The sequence below is a fragment of the Bos grunniens genome, chromosome 17 (genome assembly GCF_055505025.1).
Source record: "Bos grunniens cultivar Pamir isolate PY7600 chromosome 17, Bosgru_T2T1.0, whole genome shotgun sequence".
NCBI classification, from domain to species: Eukaryota; Metazoa; Chordata; class Mammalia; order Artiodactyla; family Bovidae; genus Bos; species Bos grunniens.
The window spans coordinates 8,472,635-8,499,508 of record NC_141181.1 but is presented as its reverse complement, the minus strand read 5'-3'; the positions used below and the strand labels follow the sequence as shown (position 1 = coordinate 8,499,508).

Below are 26,874 nucleotides of genomic sequence, written 5' to 3'. Positions count from 1 at the left end.
GTGGGAGGGTTTTGTATTCTCCAAGTGTGTTAAGGTAGAAAAAGTTTTAGAACTTCTCATGAACCCCAAAAGCTTCCCTATGGCCCATCATCTTTCTGAGCTTTAGACTCATGTACCCAACTGCTTCCCAGACGTCTCAGGGATGTTGCACAGGCACTTCAAGCTCAGTGTTGAAAAACGGACTCTACCTCCCTTCCTTTCCCTCCACCTCTCCTACTCACATCTCCTAAGTTCTATATTTCACAATCATTCATCATGTTGCTCAAGACAAAAGCCTCAGAGCCATTATTGACTCCTCCCACTTCCTCATCTCCAAATCCAATCAATTTCAATACCCTGTCTCCTGTCCATTTCTCCATTTACCCCAGGTCAACACCATCATGCACCAGATTACTGAATAAGCATACAGGTGGTTCCTTCTCTAATTTGTGATCCTCTTTACTCAATTCATTGTCCAGAGTCAGTAATTTTTCTAAAATAGCAAATCTCTTCATGTCACTCAGCTCCTCTAACGTCATCCATTCTGATACACTAAGTATAAACTCCTTAGTATGTTTTTAAGAACACTGTTCGTCTGCTCCTACCTTCCTGTCCCTCTATTGCCACTGTCCTCCCAACCAGCCCCCCAAATATTCTGTCTCACCTAAGGCCACTGATATTTTCTTTCCCCGGGCCTACACTCTCTCAACTTCCCAGTCTACATAGACAAAACACACTTCCCAGACAAAACACAATTACTCTTCCTCCTCCAGATCTCAGTTTCATGGGACTACTCCTATACCAGACAGAGGCCTTTGGGTTAAATGGTCTAAGTTCTCATTATTAAATACCTGAGACTTCCTCCATTTCTGTCTGGACTATTTGCTCTATGCACCAGGTAAGAAATCAGACCCAGTAAATAGCGACTATGATCAATTTTTTTAAAGTATTCTAGAATATATTAATATAGTTCTCCCTGTTTGTGCATGCATGCTTGGTCATTCAGTCATGTCCAGCTCTTTGAGACTCTTTGAACTGTAGTCTACCAGGCCCCTTTCTCTGTGGAATTTTTCAGGCAAGGATATTGGAGTGGGTGGCCAATTTTTCCTCCAGGGGATCCTCCCAACCCAGGGATCTAACCCTTGTCTCCTGCATCACCTGCACTGCAGATGGATTCTTTACCACTGTATCACCTAGGAAGCCTGGAAATAAATAATGCTGATAGTTAAACGCAGCAATCTCTGTAGTCTCCTTATGGATTATATAATATAATGCTGCTTCATTATTTCTAAATAAACCCAATCTGGAGTATTTCACATAAACGATAGAAATTGTACAGTCTCTTGAGGTACCTTAAAGTGACATTCTAGCAGATACTGTCAACAGTCATAAGCTCTGAAGCGCCAGCCAAACAATATGACTATGGAAGTTTCCCAGTGGAAGGATTGTCACAGTCCTGACAATTATCCAGTGATACTCTGTGTGGCCTCTAGACCAGAAAGTCTATTAAGAATTCCCCCAACAGCAACCCTGCACACAGGCTCAGCTCTGGAACCAGACTATGTATGCATTACAGGCCTGCCACACGAGCATTTCAAGTGAGCAAAACAACATTAACTATATCGACAGAGCAGCCATCCGACATACAAAGCAGCATACCAATGGTGGAATAAAAAAGAAAATGATCGTAACAAGTTTTATAACCAAATTGAAGCCAACAATCTAGTTTATATTTGTTGGGATCCTTCAAAAAGGCTTCTCACTCTTTTCATTTCAAATTTTACCTCCCTATAGAAATTAAAATTTTTCTTTGTCAATCTCTCCCTTTCATTATCATCTTGGGCCCATTCCTGCTAAGTTTTCTAGACCTATTTTGTCCCAGATGTTATAGATGATGGTAAACATTAGGAACTGCTGGAATTAAGTTAAATTATGATATAACTGGGCTTCCCTGGTAGCTCAGCTGGTAAAGAATCTGCCTGCAATGCAGAAGACCCTGGTTCTATTCCTGGATCAGGAACATCCCCTGGAGAATGGATAGGCTACCCACTCCAGTATTCTTGGGCTTCCCTGGTGGCTCAGCTGGTAAAGAATCTGCCCGCAATGTGGGAGACCTCAGTTCAATCCCTGGGTTGGGAAGATCCCCTGGAGAAGGGAATGGCAATTCACGCCAGTATTCTAGCCTGGAGAATTCCATGGAGTGTATAGTCCATGGGATCGCAAAGAGTAGGACATGAATTACATTATAATATGTATAATGTCATGCATATGACATGCTATATTTTTTATGTTTATATATACATGTTATATATGTATGGATCTTTAGTGCCCTGACAAACTTTTATATTTTGTTGTATTAATTCATTCAAAAAGTCATTTGTTGAGTACCTGTCACATGCTAAGCACTGTTCTAGGTATTGAACACAATAGCAAATAGGACAGAAAACAACATAAACAAGCATACACAAACAAGTAAATAAACATGAAAAACAGCAAATAATTGAATGTAGTTAAAATGAGAGAGACTATATGTGTCAAAACAATATGTGGTATTATAAATAAAAATAGTGTGTACTCCCAAACAGGTCATATAGATTGTAGTGTCCATGACAGACATCTAAACAAAAGGTCAAAATGTAGAATGACTAGCACAATAATCACCAGAAATGGAGAAATCAGCTCTGCTTGATGGACCAGAGAAGATGTCTCAGTTCAGTTCAGTTCACTTCACTTAGTCCTGTCCGACTCTTTGCAACCCCATGGCCTGCAGCACGCCAGGCTTCCCTGTCCATCACCAACTCCCGGAGTTCACTCAGACTCATGGCCAATGAGTCAATGATGCCATCAACCATCTCATCCTTCTCCTCCCACCTTCAATCATTCCCAGCATCAGGGTCTTTTCCAATGAGTCCAATGAGTAAGTTCTTTGCATCAGGTGGCCAAAGTACTGGAGTTTCAGCTTCAGCATCAGTCCTTCCAATGAATATTCAGGACTAATCTCCTTTAGGATGGACTGGTTGGATCTCCTTGCAGTCCAAGGGACTCTCAAGAGTCTTCTCCAACACCACAGTTCAAAAGCATCAATTCTTTGGCGCTCAGCTTTCTTTATAGTCCAACTCTCACATCCATACAGGACTACTGGAAAAACACTATCTTTGACTAGACAGGCCTTTGTTGGCAAAGTCTCTGCTTTTTAATATGCCATCTATCTTGGTCATACTTTTCTTCTAGATGTGGACATTTAAGCTCTTAAAGAAAGAATTGGAGTTTATTAGAAAATTAGGGAGGAAGAGTAATCCAGTCTGAAAGGTCAGCATTAACACATAAGATAATAGTAATCAAACAAGGAATAAAATGATTTGGGCTTTGCTGGGGCACAGGGTATTAATGAAAAAGTGTCTTGTGATGAGCCTGGACAGCGGGAAAAGGCCAGACCAAGGAGCTCATGTGTGCTGTATACTACAGAATTCATAGTTCATCTGATAAGCAATATGGAGCCATCAAAAGACTATAAGGAATAGAATAAGGTCATCAGAGTGCCCTTTCCTGCACTGCACATGACAGATTAAACGGGAGTAGGTCTACAGGCAGGGAGACCAATTAGGAGACTACTGCAGTTCTCCATGCGAGGGGGTGATGAATAGGAGATCTGGCAAGAGCCCCGTGAGGAAGAGCAGCATATGAAATATTAAAGAAGTGGTGACCAACTGAATACGGAAGTGAGCAAGTTGAAGGAGACTAAGAAAACTCCAGGTGTATAGCTTGGACAATGGGTGCTGGGTGAGTTCACCAAAATAGGTAGTACAGGAAAGGAAGAGGTTTGTAGAATAAGAAAATGAGTTCATTTAAGGCTGTGTGGAGTCTGATTTAACGATGGACCTTGCAAACAAGCAATTAAATGCCTCAATCTGGAGCTAGAGAGACCAGCCTGGGATACGGCTTTAGATTAGATTAGGGAGCAATTAGCCATAAAGTAGGTCAGTGATATAATATGTAGAATAAGCATGGGCTTTGGGGTCAGACAAAGGTTTGAATTCTAGCTTGGTCACTTACCAGCAGTGCAACTCTGGTCAAATGACTTAATTTCTCTGAGCATGAGTTTCTTTACATATAAAATGAATACAGCAGCTATTTCACACAATGAGCAAAAGATTAGCTATACAGAATGTTTTACTTCAGAGTTTTACATGCTTTATCCTATATAATCATCTGAACTACAAATGTATGTTCTATGTATATATTTGCTCAAACTCCAGGAGATAATGAAGGACAGAGAGCTGTTGTGCTACAGTCCATGGGGTCACAAAGAGTCAGACACAACTTAGCAACTGAACAATAAAATGTATATATTAATGCGTGTATACATATACATATAGAGACAGGCAAATGGATTATGCACTAACAGCATCTCAATGTTCTCAGAGAAATGTATTCAGGAGGTACGGTACAAGGCCATTTGAGAGGGCTCCTCACAGAAAATCAAGCAATTCAGGTGGGCACTCCTGACCTACTCTTTCATTTCTAGCTGGTTTTCTAAATTTCTTTATTAGTAGACTTCAGGTGAGAGTATGTTTGGATTTCTCTCAAAGGTTCACCAAAATCCATCCATTCAGATTCTCCTGCATTTGCCCAGCCAAACTAGGTCCTTATGATTTATTTTGACTGTCAGGACTGCTATTTATAAAAGTTGCTAGGTGGATATGTGTGGTTTCTTTTTAAGGTAAAGGTTTATGCTCTGCAAGAGTACCCAGGAGTAAAAGAAGTGGAAAGTTGCTTTAAACAGAGAATGAGCATATAGCATAGGAGAAGCAAAACCAGTGCAAAGATAGGTGCTCTGAGCCTTAGGGTAAAAGTAGTCCCAGGACTGTTGGGTTAAGGATAAGCCAGGCATTTGTTCACAGTCTCCAGATTGACACAATCTGCAACTGTCATAAGAGAAGATTATTCATAACAATTTTTTTAAACCAAAGAACTTTATTTTGGAAAAATCATAGGTATATTGACCAGGTTACTATTCAAAAGTCCATTAATTGAATGTAAATGTGCACTGATGAATGAATGGATAAAGAAGCTATGGTTTATACATAATGTATGTGCTCACTCAGTCATGTCGGACTCTTTTCTACCCCATGGACTATAGCCCGCCAGGTTCCTCTGTCCATGGGATTTTTCCAGGCAAGACTGCTGGAGTGGGTTGCCATTTATTCCTCCAGGGGATCTTCCCGACCCAGAGATTGAACCCATGTCTCCTGCCTCTCCTGCATTGGCAGGCAGACACTTTACCACTGAGCCATGTGGGAAGCCCCATACATATAATGTTTTATATTACAAATATATATAAAGCATATATAATATATATGATATGTGTTTTATATATAATTATACATAATCATATATATAAATATATGACTATATATAATTATATATATTATGTTTATATGATATATACTATATTATATATATTAAGCATATATATTATATATAATAAGCATATATAATATATATTATATATAATGAGACATTAGTGGAAAAAAAGAATGAAATCTTGCCACTTCTGACAACCTAGTTGATATCAGGATGGAACTAGGGGATACTTTTTTCCTTTTTTTTTTTTTGGACCTAGAGGATATTATGGTAAGTGAAATAAATCAGATCAGATCAGATCAGATCAGTCGCTCAGTCATGTCCGACTCTTTGCGACCCCATGAATCGCAGCACGCCAGGCCTCCCTGTCTATCACCAACTCCCGGAGTTCACCCAGACTCACATCCATCGAGTCAGTGATGCCATCCAGCCATCTCATCCTCTGTCATCCCCTTCTCCTCCTGCCCCCAATCCCTCCCAGTATCAGAGTCTTTTCCAATGAGTCAACTCTTCACATGAGGTGGTCAAAGTACTGGAGTTTCAGTTTTAGCATCATTCCTTCCAAAGAAATCCCAGGGCTGATCTCCTTCAGAATGGACTGGTTGGATCTCCTTGCAGTCCAAGGGACTCTCAAGAAGACTCTTGAACCAACACCACAGTTCAAAAGCATCAATTCTTTGGCGCTCAGCCTTCTTCACAGTCCAACTCTCACATCCATACATGACCACTGGAAAAACCACAGCCTTGACTAGACGAACCTTTGTTGGCAAAGGAATGTCTCTGCTTTTGAATATGCTATCTAGGTTGGTCATAACTTTCCTTCCAAGGAGTAACCGTCTTTTAATTTCATGGCTGCACTCACCATCTGCAGTGATTTTGGATCCCAGAAAAATAAAGTCTGACACTGTTTCCACTGTTTCCCCATCTATTTCCCATGAAGTGATGGGACCAGATGCCATGATCTTTGTTTTCTGAATGTTGAGCTTTAAGCCAACTTTTTCACTCTCCACTTTCACCTTCATCAAGAGGCTTTTTAGTTCCTCTTCACTTTCTGCCATAAGGGTGGTATCATCTGCATAGCTGAGGTTATTGGTATTTCTCCCGGCAATCTTCATTCCAGCTTATGTTTCATCCAGTCCAGCATTTCTCATGATGTACTCTGCATATAAGTTAAATAAGCAGGGTGACAATATACAGCCTTGACGTCCTCCTTTTCCTATTTGGAACCAGTCTGTTGTTCCATGTCCAGTTCTAAATGTTGCTTCCTGACCTGCATACAAATTTCTCAAGAGGCAGATCAGGTGGTCTGGTAGTCCCATCTCTTTCAGAATTTTCCAGTTTATTGTAATCCACGTAGTCAAAGGCTTTGGCATAGTCAATAAAGCAGAAATAGATGTTTTTCTGGAACTGTCTTGCTTTTTCCATGATCCAGCGAATGTTGGCAATTTGATCTCTGGTTCCTCTGCCTTTTCTAAAACCAGCTTGAACATCAGGATGTTCACGGTTCACATATTGCTGAAGCCTGGCTTGGAGAATTTTGAGCATTACTTTACTAGCGTGTGAGATGCGTGCAATTGTGCGGTAGTTTGAGCATTCTTTGGCATTGCCTTTCTTTGGGATTGGAATGAAAACTGACCTTTTCCAGTCCTGTGGCCACTGCTGAGTTTTCCAAGTTTGCTGGCATATTGAGTGCAGCACTTTCACAGCATCATCTTTCAGGATTTGGAATAGCTCAACTGGAATTCCATCACCTCCACTAGCTTTGTTCGTAGTGATGCTTTCTAAGGCCCACTTGACCTCACATTCCAGGATGTCTGGCTGTAGGTCAGTGATCACACTATCATGATTATCTGGGTCGTGAAGATCTTTTTTGTACAGTTCTTCTGTGTATTCTTGCCATCTCTTCTTAATATCTTCTGCTTCTGTTAGGTCCATACCATTTCTGTCCTTTATCAAGCCCATCTTTGCAGATAGAGAAAGACAAATACTGCATGATTTCATTAATGAACAAATAGAACATAAAAAAAGTCATATATACAAACAGGTTTTTGCCAGAGGAGAGGGAATCCAAGGGAGAAGTGAAACAGTAACAGAGATTAAGAGATATAAACTTACAGTTGTATATGAGTCATGGGTATGAAATGTACAGTACGGAGAATATACTCAATAATTATATGATACCTTTGTATGGTGACAAATGATAACTAGACTTGTTGTGGTGATCAGTTTGAAATATATAGAAGAATCAAATCCTCTGTTGTATAACAGGAATTAACATAGTGTTATAGGCCAATTACACCTCAGAAACAAATAAAAAGGCAAATAAACATAGTAAAAGACATCAGATGTATGGTTACCAGAGGCAGGAGGCAGGGAAAGGGGAAATCAGCTGAAGGCAGGGAAAAGGTACAAACTTCCAGTTATAAGACAATTAAGTACTAGGGATGTAATGTATGACATGATAAATATAACCAACACTGCTATATGTTATATATGAAAGCTGTTAAGAGAGGAGAACCTAAGAGCTCTCATCATGAGGAAATTTTTTTTCTATTTCTTAATTTTGTATCTATAGGAGATGATGAATGTTAATTAAACTCATCGTGGTAAATCATTTTATGATGCATGTAAGTTGAATCATTATTCTGTATACTTTAAACTAGTACAGTGCTATATGTCAGTTATATCTCAGTAAAACTGGGAGAACAAAGAATTTTTAAACACATTATAATACTCAATATATGCTTTACCTTGGTCATTATTCTTTGGAATCTTTTGCGTTCGAGCCACCCTCTGACAAGTGCCTGCATGATGGTGACCATCTTAACTATGTTTTTGGTTATTGCAAATTTTTTTCTTCCCCGGAACACTTGGAAGATCTCTATGTGTGGTCCAATTCTTTTAACTTTATTGTCAATTTTATCACTTTTACTAAGAATGGATTTGGGGCTAAAAATAAAATATAAAATTTCTTATTATAGTTAATAAGAAAAACAAACTTCTAAAAAGTCTTAAATTCAATTTCATAATGAATATAATGAAACAGAAAATACACTGTAATTAGCACATAGAATTTCATGTGTGTGTATATATATATGTATATCATCTGAACATTCCAATAGGGTTCTCCAAAGAAGGTTGAATATATCAAAATCAATAAAACATACATAAATTGACCTTCTGATTAAATGAAACCTAAAAGAAAGTGAATCTGTCAAAGTTTATCCACAAGTATTCAAAAGAGAGATACAGTATCTAAGGAACAAAATATTTTCATATGACAAGGCACATTAGTAAAAATAACTTTCCTGTCCCAGAAGCTATTTTAAACTAAAGACTGCTGCAAAATTATTCAGCACTGATTCTCTGCTTACCAAACTCCTCTGAAAAGTAATTTTATTTTCCAAATGCTTCCAGTTGAGAGGCAGGGTACGTATTGATAGAGCCATGGACTACAGGATCACGGAAGTGAGTGATCCTACTGGAAAACAGGACAAGCCTTGCAACACCGATATGGACGGCCCTTGCAGCCGTGACGACCGCCTGAGAAGACTTTCTGCATGGCAGTCTGTGACCTTGGTACTCTTCTGTCTGCTTTATTCCCTCGTATATCTTTTGTATTTTTTACTTTGTAGTCAGGTTTTCAAAGTCTTCCAAAGTTCAAAGTATAGTTTCCTTGCAATTTTTAGCATACAAACATCTTTTTCTCCTCTTAATTGCTTTTGCTTCTGCATCTTTCACAGCTGGAGTTCCAATGAGATAGCCAGGTCATTTCACACACCAGACCTGAGTCTTGCCCTACAAAGTGCACTGTGCATAGACTTCTAAATCCCAGACCCAACTTTGTTGATTCCCGGAGTGAATATCATTGACTGTTTCTACAATTTTCTTCACCAGATCTGTTTTGATATTTGCATTAAGCTGGCTCTTACAGACTCCTGTTCTAGTTTGCACATGATCATTATTTTTCTTCCCCTGGTGACTAAAATGTTGAAGTCTGATTTTGATTATTGACTCCAGCCATCTAGTCTCTGTTGGGTGGTAGATAGTAGGTAACAGGGGATCTTTTTTCCATTTGTTTCTTCTATTAGTTTGTCTTGAAACTTGTGGTATCTTCTAATATGCCTTGTATTATCAGTATACCTAAAATCAAGTTTCCCTGTGGCTCAGCAGTAAAGAATCTACCTGTAATGCAGGAGACACATCCCTGGGTCAGAAAGATCCCCTGGAGAAGGAAATAGCAACCCACTCCACTATTTTTGCCTGGAGAACCCCATGGACAGAGGAGCCTGGCGGGCTATAGTCCATGGGGTCAAAAAGAATCAGACACAACTTAGCAACTAAACAACTACAACAAAACCTAAAATCATTTGAGATACTTTTGTACCCACTAGATTGGAGATCAGCTCCAGATCAGGAAATTCACAACAAGTATTCTTTGATGATCCTTCTTGACTCTTGGACCTTCCTACACCAAAGTAGCCACTACTGACCAGTGAGATTTGCTCAAGCACAGAAAACTGTCCTCTGGATTTACTTTTGATCTAAAGCTAAATACACAGAACTGAGGCTAGCATTTCTCTCTGTTTGTGTATACAAATAAACATTGTCCTGTCTTTGCAAAAGAAAGGAAGTTAGCCTTGTACGATGTTCATATAAAAGTAGTTCTTTTGTATCTTTGGTTGGTTCTTTCATTCTCTCTCTTGAGAAAACTTCCGTAGATTGAGTCAAAAATACAACATGTTGTGCTGGAGAGAAATATTTAAACAGACAAAGCTACCAGAAAAGGCATAGAAAATAAAGCAAAGTTTTCTTTTTGGTTGTTTAAATTAAGACTGGTTTTGAATAGCTCATAAAACAGGGAGCTCTGCCTTCTAAGAGTATTTTTGCTCTGTTATATCAATTTTTATGAACATGCCTCCATGTATGAGATAAACTGGGAATGCAAATAAAATAGAAATGGTTACTTCTGACTTGTTCGGAGTTTTAAGACCTATTGTGAAATCAAAAGGATTTTGAGTTCACGACTTTTTTTCCTTTTTCTCAGAAGAAATAAGAGAAGTCTTCTAGAAACACATAAATGAGCCAACTTTATGGTCAAACTTATACGTTCTAACAATAATGTGTAAATAAATCTTAAAGGGACATATACACCTGACCATAAGGTGATGTGTGATGTGTACTGTTAAAGTACCAGCAGTGGTCACAGGAGCTCTGCTCTTCTCCTAAGTTGCCTTGAATGGCACAGAATTCTTTGTCACATACTGAAAACTGTCTGTGGAAATGTTAGGGGAAGCACACTAATTGAAACCACCCACCCCGGCCAGGCACCATAGAAACCATTTGTATGAGTTGTTTTACGACAGGAGGTCCTGGTAAGGAACACAGAACTAATAAGCCTCCACCAACTGAAGAATTTGGGAAAGGTCAAAAGGAGACACCACGTTTCCGACCACCTCCCAGAATCCTTCTCTCTGGCATCCATCTTGGCTGAACGAGGCGTGCACCACCAGGAAGACTCTGAGTCAGAATGACTGGCTAAAGACAATCCGGAAACTAATCCCATCACCATAAAACCCGAGACTAGTCAAGTGGCAGAGCTGTTCTCCTGGGCTCCCTTACCCTCCTGCTCTCCACCCGGGTGCTCTTTCCCAGTGAAATCTCTTGCTTTGTCAGCACATGTGTCTCCTCAGACAATTCATTTCCGAGTGTTAGACAAGAACCCAGTTTCGGGCCTTGGAAGGGGTCCCCCTTCCCGCAACAGAAGGGGGTTTGGGAGAGGGAGGGGGAGAACTGAAGTTAGTTATTTTGGTTAAAGGCTATAGTTAGCATGAATGATTAGAATGAGTGATTAAAAGCTATAGTTAACATGAGTGATTAGAATGACATTAATTAAAAGAAAAAGGAAATGCAAAAATGTTTACAAAATGATGGATATGTTTTGTCTGCTTTTTAATCAATTGAAAAAGAAAAGGATTTATCTTGGGCCCTAGTCATATGGACTTTGATCAACAACACATCTCTAAACAATTGGAATGTTAAAAGAAACAGAAATTTGAAGCTGAAGAATAATTTATAGAAGACTTGATGGAAAGTGAATTATATTTACAAATAATGGGTTTGAAAAGAAGCTATGAAATACACCAAATTTTGATAGTAGTTAGGTCAATTTGGATAAGTTTAATCCTCAAATAGAGAAATGCTTGTGAATCCTTGACTATGAAATGTTGCATGGGTGGTACACACAAAAAAGTAAAATCAAAATTTGATTTTCTTTCTGTTACACTGAAAAAATTGATTTTCGAATAATAGTCTGCTCCTAATAGGAGAGGGGAAAAATCATTCAGAGCCTTTATTACAGTTTTCCTAGGAAGCAAAAATTCCTTACATCACACAAAAATATTTCTTATAAATACTTATACATTTTTTCTCTTCTTTGTGACCTACTTCTTACAAAATCTGGTATTCCTGATATTTAATGTGATTTGTGACTATGTTACTTTTTTTTTTTTTTTTTTTACTCTAAGGGCACCTATGACTTTTGTTGATACTTTGCAGCCTCTCAAAATTCTTTGCAATTCAAATTCGAATCCCATATTTAGAAACAAAAGCCTGCTGGTTCAAAACTCAAAATTCTTAAAGATCCAACTGTTTTAAATATGGCCTGAATAACCATAATTTTGGGCCAGTTACAGCCTGCCTGCTTTGCATTTCCTATAAAACTATAACCAACATTTACTAGCCAAAGATAAGACAAACTTTGAGGCTATGAAAGACTTCAAGCCACTGCTGCCCATCAGAGTTCACTGCCCCAGAGACTCCCCTTCTTGCTGTGACATGTAAGCTCCCCCTCCTCCACTCCCACAGGAGGTCCCTTACTCTCTTCCCTTTCTGAATGGTGACTCCAGGTAGGTCTTCTGCTGTGAGGGACTTCCTCTCTCACAGCTGTCCATGTGAGCCAAATAAAGTGTGTTATGTGCCATTGTCACCCATGACCATATCTTTTCCTTGATTATTCTCATGATCCTGAACTCATTATAATGTCCACAGTTTTACTTAACTCAGCACTACTATATTGAAAGTTGTCCAATGTATTCAAGTCCACACCACGAAAAGATACCAAAGAAAAATCTCCTTAAGTTAAATACATAACAACTAAAATATTATTAATATAAATATATTAGGAGCACACTTTGTGGTAAACTGATTGCATTGATGGCTAATTAATGCCCCTCTATGTCCCTATCTTTGCAATGTGACTTTACAGCCCCACCCATCAGGTGGGGAATCAAGCTACCCACCCAAGAATCTAGGTTAGCCCTGTGAACTGCTTTGACCAAAAGAATTCAATGGAAGTGATGCTATGCCAGTTCTTAGCATGTGCCGCTAGAGGCCTTACACAGTTCCATTCTCCTGGAACTCTTCATGTACATGAGAATAAGCCAAGCCTCTAAAGAATGAGAGACCACAGGAGAACAGACAAGAGCGGCCCATTGAGTGATCCCTGATGGTATCAGCTGAGTACGGACCACATCATCGGAACTGCCTCATGAGAAATAACAGTTGCTGTTTTCAATTACTACATCCTGCGATGATATTGTAGCAATGAATCACTGATGCACATACCCATGTTTATACACACAGGGTAATACAGTAACTCTCGGATTGTTTTTTTTTTTAATATTTTATTTCAGAGGTAAATTATCTCTGCCAAGTAGTGACACTCATGACCAAGATTTTATGGGATGACTTTTAAAAAGAAAAACTTGAGGGTTGCCAGTGTGAATAGTACGTTCTTATTTTGAGATGTATGTGTGTGTGTGTTAGGGAAATAAAATAGAGGTGGTCTTGTTCAGGCTTCAGAGACAAAGGAGCAGATCAGGCTGCTTACCTTGCCTCTGACCCACCTAGACACTGCCCAGACTATTGCTGTGGGTGTCAGCCACAACTTCCCTGAGTGTTGGAAGAGAAACACAATAGATAGATAGGAAGCAGACCTTGGAATTTGTTAAGTCCCTAGAGGAGGTCTGGCCAACCACTCCCTGGATTTAACAACATTCCAAGATCTGCAAAACAAAGCAAAGAAAGAAAGAAAGTGAAGTCACTCAGTACTGTCCTATTCTTTGCGACCTTGTGGACTGTGGAGGAGCCCACAAGGCTCCTCCGTCCATGGGATTCTCCAGGCAAGAATACTGGAGTGGGTTGCCATTTCTTTCTCCAGGGGATCTTCCGGACCCAGGGATCGAACCCAGGTCTCCCGCATTGCAGGCAGACGCTTTATCCTCTGAGCCATAATAGCAGAGCTGCTGGTTTTTTGTTTTTTGTTTTTGCTCGTCAACTAATAATTGGTTTGTGGCCTGCAGATTATAAGTGGGGCCAAGAAACAGCAGTCCAAAGACTCACCCACAGAGTTCACACTGCCTGGGACCTTTTCCCAACTGGAACTCCGGACTGCTGTCACACAGAATTTCCCAGCGCTAAGTCTGGACGTCTGCAAATCCAATATGGTGATGTATATACTACTGCTCTCCTCTGCTGTTTCTATTTCTTGTTTTCTTTTAAGGTTAGTATATTGAAAGTAGACTAGATAGTTCTCTAATAAATATTTGTATTGTTTATTTGAATATAATGAGTGGCTTATTTTGTTAGCAAATCCTTTGAACCTGAGAAGAAAGTGAAAACTTTCGACAAAACCGCATGCTAAGTCACTTCAGTCTGACTCTTTGTGACCCCATGGACTATAGTCAGCCAGGCTCCTCTGTCCATGGGATTCTTCAGGCAAGTATACTAGGGTGGGTTTCTGGGCCCTCCTACAAGGGATCTTCCCAACCCAGGGACCAAACCCATGTCTCTTACATCTCTTGCATTGGTAGGTGGGTTCTTTACCACTAAGGCCACCTTTAGTGAAGGTCATTCAGCCGTGTCCGACTCTTTGTGACTCCATGAACTATACAGTCCATGGAATTCTCTAAGCCAGAATACTAGAGTGGGTAGCCTTTCCCTTCTTCCCAACCCAGGGATTGAACTCAGGTCTCCTGCACTGCAGGCGGATTCTTTACCAGCTGAGCCACAAGGGAAGCCCAAGAATATTGGAGTGGGTAGCTTATCCTTCCTCCAGCGGATCTTCCTGACCCAGGAATTGAACCAGGGTCTCCTGCAATATAGGCTGATTCTTTACCAACTGAGCTATCAATGAAGTAGCCGCCTGGGAAGCCCTGTTACAAGGTGATCAGTGACTAAAGCCTTATGCAATGAATATGTATGTCTTCAATAGAGGATTCCACTTCTCTCCACTCTGATATTTCTGTTTATTATATCAAATACACACTAGACATGTATTATTCCACTCAGACATAACTTCGACAGGTGGCTTCGACCTTTCACTTGCCCAAAGTCCCTAGTACAACTTATATGGGACTTATGTCCCCTGAAAGAAACATCAAAAGAATGATGGCCTTACAAAGAATATATTTTCTTAACAATCTATAGTAGAAGGAGAAGACTTAGAGTACAGGCTTCTCAACTTATGATATGTATCATATGTATGATACTACAGTGCTCCTCAACGTTTTTTTGGCGGTAGGGACTGGTTTTATGGAAGACAACTTTTCCACAGACCAGGATAGGGGATGGTTAGGATAATTCAAGCAAATTACACTTATTGTGCACTTTAGTTCCATTATTATTACATCAGCTCCACCTCAGATCATCAGGCATTAGATCCCAGATGTTGGGAACCCCAGTATAAAACCAAGAGAGGACAAAATTATGACTTCAGAAAGGTGGCCATTGGCAATCTCCAATCCTCAATGGTTTGGATAATTTGGGTGACTGACTTCAGGGTTTTTTTTCTTTCTTTGTTTCAGGGGTACTAAAAGACAGTCATACCACATGAACTGACTCTACTACATAAATGTTCAACTTCATGAAAAGTACAAGCATCAGTAGTAAGTAGATGAGATGGGGAAATGCATTACGACTGTCAGATACATGGAGGCTCTGTAACCACCTCTGAATTAGAGCATCAGTAGGAACTATCCTTTGCTTACTTCTTCAAATGTAATTTTTAAATTTATTATCCTTCATAAGGTCTTAAAACAGTTCTGATATGGAGAGAATTATCATTTTACAGATTTTACAGTTCTGATACAGAAAGAATTATCATTCTACAGATTCTCAGTCACTAAAGAGTACCTGTAAAACTCTTGGGCCAAAAGATATAGTTATTCCAGTTATAAAATAAGTAAGTTCTACAGAAGTAATGTCCATCAGTTAGTAAATAGAGTTAATAATATCATACTGTATATTTGAAAGTTGCTAAGACAGTAGATCTTAAAAGTACTCATCAAAGGAAAAAAAACTGTGACTATATGAGATGATGGATGTTAACAAGACTTTCTATGATCATTTTGCTATATATTCAAATATCGAATCATTATGTTATACACCTGAAACTATGTGTCATTACATGTCAACTATATCTCAATTTTGAAAATGCTGTTAGAAAGTATTTATAAACATAAACATAAGTCATTAGAAACTAGGTATGAGACTAGTTCCCACCATAGAAGAGATTACACTTTTGTCCCCAAGCCACCTCTTCTGAAAGTCACCCTATAAAGGTTGAGAAAGACCAGAGCTGAATAGCTGAACTGAAATCTTTCACTTGCGGTTTGACAAATCTATGATCAAGGTGTCAGATCAAAGAGTTTTCAGTGAGAGAAGAAATTAAGCAAGATTACACGTGAGAAAAGATACAATAGTTAATTAGTAAGTTAATCATGTCTGAATATTAGACATTGAGCTTGGCAAACATTTGAACAGGGAATTTCCTTTCAACTGCTAATGCTTATACGATAATATATATTAAACACTAAATCAGTTTTAGAGTTTGGTTCAGATATTGCTACTAATTAGTTTTGGCTGATACTGAAGTATTTTGTACGCTCCATTTATAAAAGCACTCTTCGCCCATCTGTTCATAGGTTGAAAGTGATTAAAGGATACTTACTTTGGCTGCTGTAAAAGTCAAATACTTTTTAAGCTGCAAATATGTGACAAAACCAGTTCAGGTTGCCAAGTTCAGAAATACATCAAGAGAGATTTGTGATGCCTCCCTGCCCCCAATTCCTCTTCCAACCTGCATTATCAAAAAGTAAATATCACCGCTTTCCTGATTAGACTAGCATGCCTGCTTTGTCCAAATGCTTTGCAATTTAGTTATAATTTACACAATTTACTCTGATTTGGATCCTCTGCTACCAAGCTGTGTTGAGGGCTTTCGTTTCCTGTACATGCAGCCTTGAAGCAGAAGCATGTGATGCTTTCGTGCTTTGAATGCTGGATCTGAAAGCAATCTGGCTAACAAGTGAAACAAGTTTGTGACCTACTTTAATACCCTGTATGAGGTCTGTTCAGTTTAAAAACAATGCATTATATTCAGCATGGGTGATAGAGATTTTTAAGAACAGGAGGGTAATACATTTCCACAAATAATATTGTCTCAGTATTATTTAATACTCCACTGGCAAATCTTCCCAAGGGGTTAGGACTTCATGCTAGCAAAACCTGCTCAATTCAAACATCAGAACTGAATTCCTGGCACTTTTTAAAAAGATGCAATCCTTCTGAAGTGGAAGATAACATCACTTAAATTGAGGCAAAATTTTTAAATAGTTTAAATATCTGAATGAAATGTGTTTCCTTCTGAGCTCTCCACACTCTTGTGTTCTGATCATTCCTCACAATGCTAGCCTGCCCTGACACACAAAAATGAAGAGCCCTCCTTTTTGGATGTTGTTGTTCAGTCGCTGAGTCATGCCCAGCTCTTCACAACCCCATGGACGGCAGCGTGTCAGGCTTCCCTGTCTTTCACTATTTCCTGGAGTTTGCTCAAACTCATGTCCACTGAGTCAGTGATGCCGTCTCATCCTCTGCTGCCCCCTTCTGCCTTCAATCTTTCCCAGCATCAGGGTCTTTTCCAATGAGTCAGCTCTTCACATCAGGTGGCCAAAGTACTGGAGCTTCAGCTGCAGTATCAGTCATTCCAATGAATATTCAGGGTTGATTTCCTTTAGGACTGGCTGGTTTGATCTCCTTGCAGTCCAAGGGACTCTCGAGAGTCTACTCCAGCACTACAGTTCGAAAGAATCAATTTTTCGGCGCTCAGCCTTCTTTATGGTCCAACTCTCACATCCATACCAGTCCCTTTGACTAGATAAGACATTTGTCAGCAAAGTGATGCCTCTGCTTTTTAATATGCTTGCTGTCTAGGTTGGTCATAGCTTTTCTTCCAAGGAGCAAGCGTCTTTTAATTTCATGGCAGCAGTCACCATCTGCAGTGATTTTGGAGCCAAATAGTCACTGTTTCCATTGTTTCCCCATCTATTTGCCATGAAGTTTATGGGACCAGATGCCATGATCTTAGTTCTTTAAATGTCGAGTTTTAAGCCACAGCAACCTCTAACTAGATCACATTAAAAGGTGGAGGCTGATAGTCTATTTAGAGCCTCTGAGGATACTTGTCTTCAACAGTTTATTACCTAAAGTGCTCTAACCAGCACCTATCCAGAAATGCAAATGACACAGTGACCTGGGAGGGTTTCTTCTCCCTACCCCACACCTGATTTTATTAGGAAGACATTCTCCCAGTCCATCAGGCCATATCTCTGGAAAGATGAGTTTTATTTTTGCTATTGCTGCTTAGTTTCAATTTTCCAACAGCTCTTCCTCAAAAAAAGAAAATTTTAAATCCCAAAGTCAGTTCAAAAAATGAAATTATTCTTTCCTGCATGTATTAACTTTTTTGAGGAGCACTATTTATTATGAATTAAACCAAAATTATCATTTCACATCACAGACAGCCAAAAGGTTAAACTGGATTTGTTCAAATTTAATTGATTCTGCCTATATGGACAAGATAATCATGACACACTCCCAGGGAATTCTAATACAAGCATTTAAAACACCATTTTAATGTACATACATGTTTTTATCTGTAGGGCACTTTAAAAAAAATTACCCTGGAAGATGTCATAATGACTAGGGTGTTTATGCCAAAGGTGTAATGGGAGCTTATTTTTCTGTGACAGAGTGACCAGAGTTGTCCATTTATCATGAGCTTATCTATGTGATAGGGAACATAATGAGTTGTCTAGTCCTTCTCCCCAAATATTCATTTACTCCTCTTGGGGTAGCCCTTTGCTCTCAATCCAAACTTTAGTCAGTTATGGAGGAGATCTGAATCTACCCACTGCCATCTGTCTCTCTCATCTCTGATCAGAAAGAACAATGACGATCAGTGCCTGTCCACAGATTATTTGTCCCTAGAATCCAGTTTTAGATAATGAAATATATCCTCACAACAATTCAGGTGATTTTTAAAAACAATTTACGATATTATACTCAACCTGTTATTCCCAAATACCTATGTCTTTTAGAGACTGTCATTTCCAGGAATTGGGGAGACCCTCGAGCAAGCACACCCAGTGTGAGGATCAGAAAGCAGGTCAGATTTTCCTAGAAAAGCAGGAAATGTGGACAGTCTTCAGAGCAACCTGGAGAGGGATGGGACTTGTAATCCCTCTCCCCAGGCTTCTGCTTCCCTATTCTCCCTCTGGATGAGTTCTTCCATGAAAAAAGTAATTGAAACTCTGAATTTCCCTATGAAATGAGACATCCATTCGTCTTCATTTCACTTTTGTGGGTAAGATCACTGTGATTTAGAGATGAGAACTTCTGTGATCCCTCTCTCATTGTTCTTCTTGCTGTTTCTCAGCTGTTTTCTTTCTGGCTCCACACAGGAACTGTTACAATAAAGTCCGCTTCTTTCCCTGCCAGAAATTACTATTTATAGCAGGAGACGGAAAAAGTATTCATTGACCAAGGAATGGAGAAGCAGGAGGTCTTGCTCTAAAAGCACCTTCTCCCATAGACAAGGACAAGCTTTTCATAGGAAAAGGGGCTAAAGGGACTGAATGGGGCAGATGTCATGGTCACTTAGATTCATGGCAATGGGTGGTGATTTCCTGGATCAGCGTCAGTGCCTCTTTTCTGCTCCTTTAGAGTTTGAGTCAGAAGCAGATGGAACCAACATGGTGACCTTGGGCAAGGATTACAGCATTAAAGTGACAGTGAAAGTGAAGTCGTTCAGTCGTGTCCGACTCTTTGCGATCCCATGGACTGTAGTCTACCAGGCTTCTCTGTCGATGGGATTTTCTAGGCAAGAGTACTGGAGTGGGTTGCCATTTCCTTCTCCAGGGGATCGTCCTGACCCAGGGATCAAACCCAGGTCTCCTGCATTGCAGGCAGACGCTTTACCCTCTGAGCTACCAGGGAAGCCCTATAGCATTAAAAGGAGATGACAAAGAGTTTCAGAGCAGCGGTACTCAGCTGTTTTGGCACCAGGGACCGATCTCATGGAAGATTATTTTTTCCATGGACCAGGGGTGTGGGGGAGTGTAGTGGTGGTTTGGGGATGATTCTCATAAGGAGCATGCAACCTAGATGCCTCACAAGCACAGTTCCAAGTGCCATTTTACTCCTGAGAATCTAATGCTGCCACTGATCGGACAGGAAGGCAGCAATGCAAGCAATGGGGAGCAGCTGTAAATACAGATGACGCTCTGCCCCCTGCTCATCTCCTGCTGCCTAGGCACGGTCCTTAGCAGGCCATGGACTGCTAGTGGTCCGTGGCTCAGGGGTAGGAGACTCCTGTTATAGCAAGATCTTCATCCCAATTTTGAAGTTCAGACAGCTTATACCACTTTCTTGTGGCTAAACTTCTTGTTCATGTCATGTAAACACAGCTAGAAAATACAGTCAGCTCAGTTTTCTGCAAGTTTTCTTACAAATGAGTTGGGGGTGGCTGTTTTCTCGCTTCCTTGATGAAAGCAGGTGTTCTTATGTTATTTAATATCAGACTGTATCACTTACCAATGGGATAGTATGTGCAGAACTAAAGAAAGCAGTAGTGAGGCCAAGAGCCAGAATGTATACAAAATGATGTCATGCCATTCTGAATTCACTTCCTTTATTTTAATTTAATTTTATGATTATTTTTGTTTTCACTATATTGCTATACCATGGAATGATTTGTAATGTTTCTGAATTTCAGGAGGCTAAATTTCATGCTTTTCATAAAATCTTTGCAAACAAGGTAGAGAAATTCAGGTGGACTGGCTGATCTTGGGTGGTCCAGTGAATAGTGTCATTACTAGCTGAGATGGTGAATATACAACAAGGACACGGGAAAGGGAATACACGATAATTTCAGTTTTGAGAGATGGTTATTATGGGATAATCCAGTGAAGATATTCAGGGAGGAGTAGAAAGTCTGAGATAGGAATTATAAATGCCTGAAAAGGGAAAAAAAAATCATTAAAAGGCAGAGAAAAAATCCAAAATTTTAATCCATGCACTGAACATATATATATATATATATATATATATATATATATATATCATTTACTCACTCATTCAGTGTAAGTTGCTCTTTTAACACTGGGGATACACTAATAAATAAAATAGAACATTCCCTTTCCTCCTTAAGTTTATGTTTTAGTAGGAGAGATAGATAGTAATCACAGGAAACAAGTTAATAATAGAGTCTGTTAGAAAGCAGTGTATGCTATCATAAAAAATAAGGCAGGGTAAGGTGACTGGGGAGTGCTAGCAGGGGTACAGATTGCAATGTTAGTGTATGTTTTGCAAATAAGATCATCTATAAATGTGTGGACACCAAGTGGGTAAAAAGTGGGTAGGTGAGTTGGGAGACTGGGGTTGACATGTATATACTATTGATACTATGTATAAAAACAACTGCAGAGAACCTACTATATATCTCAGGGAATCCTACTCAGTGCTCTGAGGTGACCCAAATGAGAAAGAAATCCAAAAGTGCGGGGATATACGTATACACGTATGTGTGGCTGATGACTCAGCTCCAACAGAAGCTATCACGACACTGTAAAGCGTGAACTAACCATCTCAGGCACAGGTGGCACGGAGCTAAAGCCAGTGATGAGATGTGGTCGCTGTACTTGTAAAGCTCTCTAGTTGGTTCATGTATATGACTGTACAAATAGTTCCTCAGACTCATGAGGATGCTTAGGTATATTTCCTGCAGCACTGTAGTTACCACATAACAATTCTCTGGGTCATCGCACCTCTATACTCTGAATTCCTTGAGAGAGATTACTTTTGCTTGTGTGCCTGGCAATATATAATAGACGAAGGGAAGGAAAAGAAAGGAGGGATGGCAAAGGAACAGAATAGGGACATATAAGAATCTAAGAAAGTTTGAGGGTTTGCTTGTTTGGGTTTTTATTTTTCAGAATTGAAGTCAGTGTGACTATTTTTCCTTAAGAAACTGAATGACCAAGTTGACAAATGATAGGCTTCATGAATTGATCTAGGCTATTACAGTTTGGTTCCACTGAACACTGTATTCATAAAATTACATTTGAAATGCTGTATTCTTCCCCAAGCATCACATTTCAAGAGGGATACTTTTCAGTAAAGTAAGCACCCATTCCTTTCCTCCGTTTTTATCTCATTTCCCCTTACGGAATTGCACTTCTTCTTCTCCAATCATGTGACTCCTCTATGATTTTCCTGGTCATGTCATCCAAGCTGGAAGGTCAGCCAGAATATTTCTACATGAAGTGTGAATGTGTCTGGGTGTGTGTGTGTGTGTGTGTGTAATAAGAGAATTTTCTTTTTTGGTAAGACCAGGAAGTACAATTACAAACAGCTGGAAGCCAGTCATTTTCCTTACCACATGGAGAACAGCTCTGTAGTAGGAGGCTTTAATTGTTCCAAACAGGGACAAGCAGAGATGTAAAATGAATGAAAGGAGAGTGCATCCTAAGGCATCACTTGAGTCTATTGAATTCGCTGAGTCTGAGATGCTGAACAGATCCCCACCATACTCTACACTCTTGGAATTTCCACTTTTGTGAGCAAACAGCTAAATATCATTTTGCTTAAGCTAATTTGAATTAGTATCCTAATAACGATATAGATAGATACATAAAGAGAGAATCTAAAAAGAGGAAATTGGTGCCTAGAGTGGTTTCAAAAAGACTGACTCAGGAGCAGTGGTTACCATTTCAAGGTAGATAGGTGCTGAGCGTCACACAGAGAACTGTCAAGATCAGAGCACTACTTGGAATGAAATTGGATTCCACTTGAACAGACTCATTACTAGTCCCTGGAGTCTTCAGCAAGAGGCTATGTAGAAGACTCACCCTTTGGATAGTTTCTGTAGGAAATCTCTAAGGTTTCTTAAACTCTGATATTCTGTAATTTCCCAGAGACAAAACACACGAAAGGAACCATCACTGGAGAAATACCATCCACTATAAATTTATTTTCAAAAAACGCTTAGCCTCTACTGACCCAGAAAAAAGTTGTACACAGAAGATACTATGAACAAGCTAATAATACATCGCGTGCATGTGTGCTAAGTCGCATCAGTCATGTCCGACTCTTTGAAACCCTATGGACTGTTGCCCTCCAGGCCCCTCTGTCCATGGGATTCTCCAGGCAAGAATACTGGAGTGGGTTGCCATGCCCTCCTCCAGGGGATCTTTCTGACCCAGGGATCAAACCTATGTCTCTTAAGTCCCCTGCATTAGAAGGTAGGTTCTTCACCACCAGGGCCACTATTTGTAGATAACAAATTTCAGAAGAGATCACAGAAAAGTCATTAGGTAGTAAACTGTAAAAGTGTTTTGAGATAAAATAGGTGGACTTGAAATATTTCAGGAAAAATGATGATGGACAAGTGTAGTAATTTTAGAGACACAAAGGAAAAATTTAAATGGCTAAATTTCCAGACTTTGAAATGTGAATTTCATACTTAGATATGCCAGAAAATGTACAGTATTCTATAATATCAAAAAAGAGGAAATTCAGAATTCTTAGCACAATTTTGCCTTTTAGTAACACATTGGTGAGTCATATCCAGCAACTTCTACCCTTTTAGTTTGAGCATGCTACAAAATGGAAAGTATACAATTATTCCTCATCTACATATTTACATGAACTATCTGGGATAGTTGGGATCCTAAAGAATGAAAAAAGAAAGAGAGAAACTTAAGATTTATAAAATGGTACACTTCATTGATGACATATATGAAAAACAATGTTTACATTATCCAGAATTAATAGTAAAAAGGTGGAAGGCTGATTACCACCTTTTGAACTTCTTACAACTTGAACATTATGAGTCAACAACAGAATGTTTTTCCTCTATGAAATAAAAACTCATTAATTGTTCTATTTGATGCTTAGAAATCAGTCATTTTCAAAAGCAGTTATGTACTTTAGAAATTCACCAAAAGGAAAATTCATCACTAAAGTCAGATGAACAGCTCACTGCAGAAAGACATCAAAAGAGAATAAATGTTTTGTTTATGGAATACAATAGTATATCTAAATGAAGGTGATATTACTTGCAATACAGCCAGAGTAGCCAAGGAAATTCAAGTGAACCTCAAGAAAGATATATGAAGAACACCTTTCTTACAGAAAATAAAAGTACAATGTCAGTGTAATACTATAATAGATTACAATCCTGGTTCACAATTTTTGCTTAGATATTGAAACCAGTTCTATTTGCCAACTGTAGAGGGTTCCCCCAAAGCTTACGGCTATGGGTAGAAGAATTCCATCATGTTTTTCTTTCCTATAACTAAGAAGAGGGGGAAAAACCAATTCATATTTATTGTAGCCTGGCAATGATAATATGTGTATGATGTATTTTCACCCTTTAAATCTAAAAGTACTTTAGAAATTGGACAGTACCCTTCTGAAATTGATTGATAACTGATGAAAGGTCATAACATACTGTGTCTTATGTAGACTCTAAGGAAAACTCTAGCTGAAAATATATGAGAAATTTCTAACAAGAAAAAAATTTAAATATAAACTTAAAGGGTTTCAACATTTGGATTCTAAGGGCTTCCTGGATAGCTCAGCTGATAAAGAATCCACCCGCAATGCAGGAGACCCCAGTTTGATTCCTGGGTCAGGAGGTTGCCCTGGGAAAGGGATAGGTTACCCATTCCAGTATTCTTGGGGCTCCCTGGTGGCTCAGATGGTAAAGAATCTGCCTGCAATGCAGGAAACACTTGGGTTTGATCCCTGGGTTGGGAAGATTCCTCTGGAAGAGGGCATGGCAACCCACTCCAGTATTCATGCCTGGAGAATCCCCATGGACAGAGGAACCATGGAATTTCTGATAGAAATGGTATAGGATTTCAAATAAACAAGAAAATCTTAATAGTGTTTGACTTAAATATTTTCAATGAAATATGTAAGCAAATGAAATATTTACAGTTTTATATCATTCACTTGTGTTTGTTGCTCAGTCACTAAGCCATGTCCGATTCTTTGCCACCCCATGGACCAGCTCCTCTGTCCGTGGGATTTCCCAGACAAGAATACCGGAGTGGGTTGCCATTTCCTTCTCCAGGGGATCTTCCTAATCCGGGGATCGAATATGTGTCTCCTACATTGGCAGGTGGGTTCTATACCACTGAGTCACCAGGGGAGCCTGTGTTGTTCACTACTTCACTTTATTTTCACGTTTCTTCACTTTTATCTCTCTCTTTTTCTGCAGAAGTACTCTTATACATGCTAATTCGTTAGTTTCAGTCTACTTCTCTTAAGTAATCATCAGAAAGGCTGTTAAAATTTAAGATACAAACAACATAAAAGCAGCATGACTGAGTAAGAACACTATAAAATGAGGGTTGAATTCTAGTAACGGTTTTTGTTTGTTTCTTTCTTTTTCTGTGTGACCTTTTGTGACCTTAAACAAGTCACTTTAATCTTTTTAAATCTTCATATCTCAACTGAAAATTAAAGGATTGGATCAAGTGCTCCGTAAACTTCCCTTCAGCCATCATCCTCTAAAACGTTCATAATATCCCTGCAAAAATTAGCTAGATGTCCCTTCAAAACTTTGCCACAGCTCTTTATGCGGCAACAGATGGCAGGCGAGACAGGAAAATGTTTCGCATTCAGAGTGGCTGCTTGGCTTCAGGAAAATAAAAACAAGCACTCACCTTTCAGACTGTACAATTTTTATCATTGGAAAACGGGACTAAATTTTAATTTAGCAATACCTATGAAGAAAAGAAAAAGATTTCCCAAACTAACCAGGTAAAGGATATTTATAGGAAAAAGACTTACACAAAAAAATAAGGTAACACTATCAACTAGTTTAAAAATGTACATATAGTATTTTTTTAAGCTAATCTTTTTGTGAAAAGGCTTTTGATGACAAATTCAATTTAATAGACATGAATTATTCAGATTTTCGATTTGCTCTACGTAAATTTCTGTATGTTGTATTTTTTCAAGAATTTTTCCATTTCATCCTTGTCTTTGAATGTGATAGGCAAGAAGTTACTCATATAATCTTTTATCTTTTCACTGTCTACAGAATATATAGTGATTCCACTTTTTTCATTTTTAATATTGGTAATTTGTCTTTTCTCTCTTAGTTTTGTTAGGAGTTTACAAATTCTATATTCTTAAAATTTAGTATTTTCAAGGAACAAATTTTTGGCTTTGTTAATTTGGTTTATTGTTTCTGATGTCTATTTCATTGCTTTCTGTTTTTATCTCTATAATGAATGTTACACATGCATCTAAAAAAATGTATATTCTACAGTGGTTGGCTATAGTCATCTATAGGTGTCAATTATGTCAAATAAGTTGAAGGTTTGTTAAAACATGCTATATTGTTATTTATTCTTTTTTTATTTTACTAATTTTCCTATCAATTACTAAAAGAGGAATGTAAAAAAATTTCCAGTCATAATTATGGAGTTGTCCATTTTATTCTTTAATCCTGTCAGTTTCTACTTTATCTATTTATGTTGTTCTGTCACTAATCCATCTCTGACTCTTTGTAACCCCATGGACTGCAGCACGCCAGACCTTCCTGTCCATCACCATCTCCTGGAGTTTGCTCAAACTCACGTCCACTGAGTTGGTGATACCATCCAACCATCGCATCCTCTGTCATCCCCTTCTCCTCCTGCCTTCAATCTTTCCCAGCATCAGGGTCTTTTCCTATGAGTCGGCTCTTTGCAGCAGGTGGCCAAAGTATTGGAGTCTCAGCTTCAGCAATCAGTCCTTCCAATGAATATTCAGGGACATTCAGAATATTCAGGATTTACTTTAGGATGGACTTGATGGATCTCCTTGCTGTCCAAGGAACTCTCAAGAGTCTTCTCCAACACCACCGTTTGAAAGCAACAGTTCTTTGGCACTCAGCTTTCTTTATAGTCCAACTCTCACATCCATACATGACCACTGGAAAAACCATAGCTTTGACCAGATGGACCTTTGTTGGCAAAGTAATGTCTCTGTTTTTGAATATGCTATCTAGGTTGTTCATAATTTTTTTTTCCCAAGGAGCAAGTGTCTTTTAATTTCATGGCTGCAGTCATCATGTGCAGTGATTTTGGAGCCCCAAAAAATAGTCTGTCACTGTTTCCTTTCTTTCCCCAT

General features: G+C 39.0%; 1 protein-coding gene across 1 annotated transcript in view; it reads right to left on the bottom strand.

Moving 5' to 3' along the window:
- The window catches only part of LOC147354993 (IQ domain-containing protein M-like), a 152,656-nt gene extending 143,751 nt beyond the window's left edge, over positions 1-8,905 (bottom strand). The window contains exons 1-2 of the mRNA XM_086349358.1: positions 8,826-8,905; positions 8,094-8,292 (exon numbers count right to left, since the gene is read on the bottom strand). Coding sequence (XP_086205484.1) covers positions 8,094-8,292; positions 8,826-8,905 — 279 coding nt within the window. The remainder of the gene's footprint in view (positions 1-8,093; positions 8,293-8,825) is intronic.
- Positions 8,906-26,874: the final 17,969 nt, after the last annotated feature.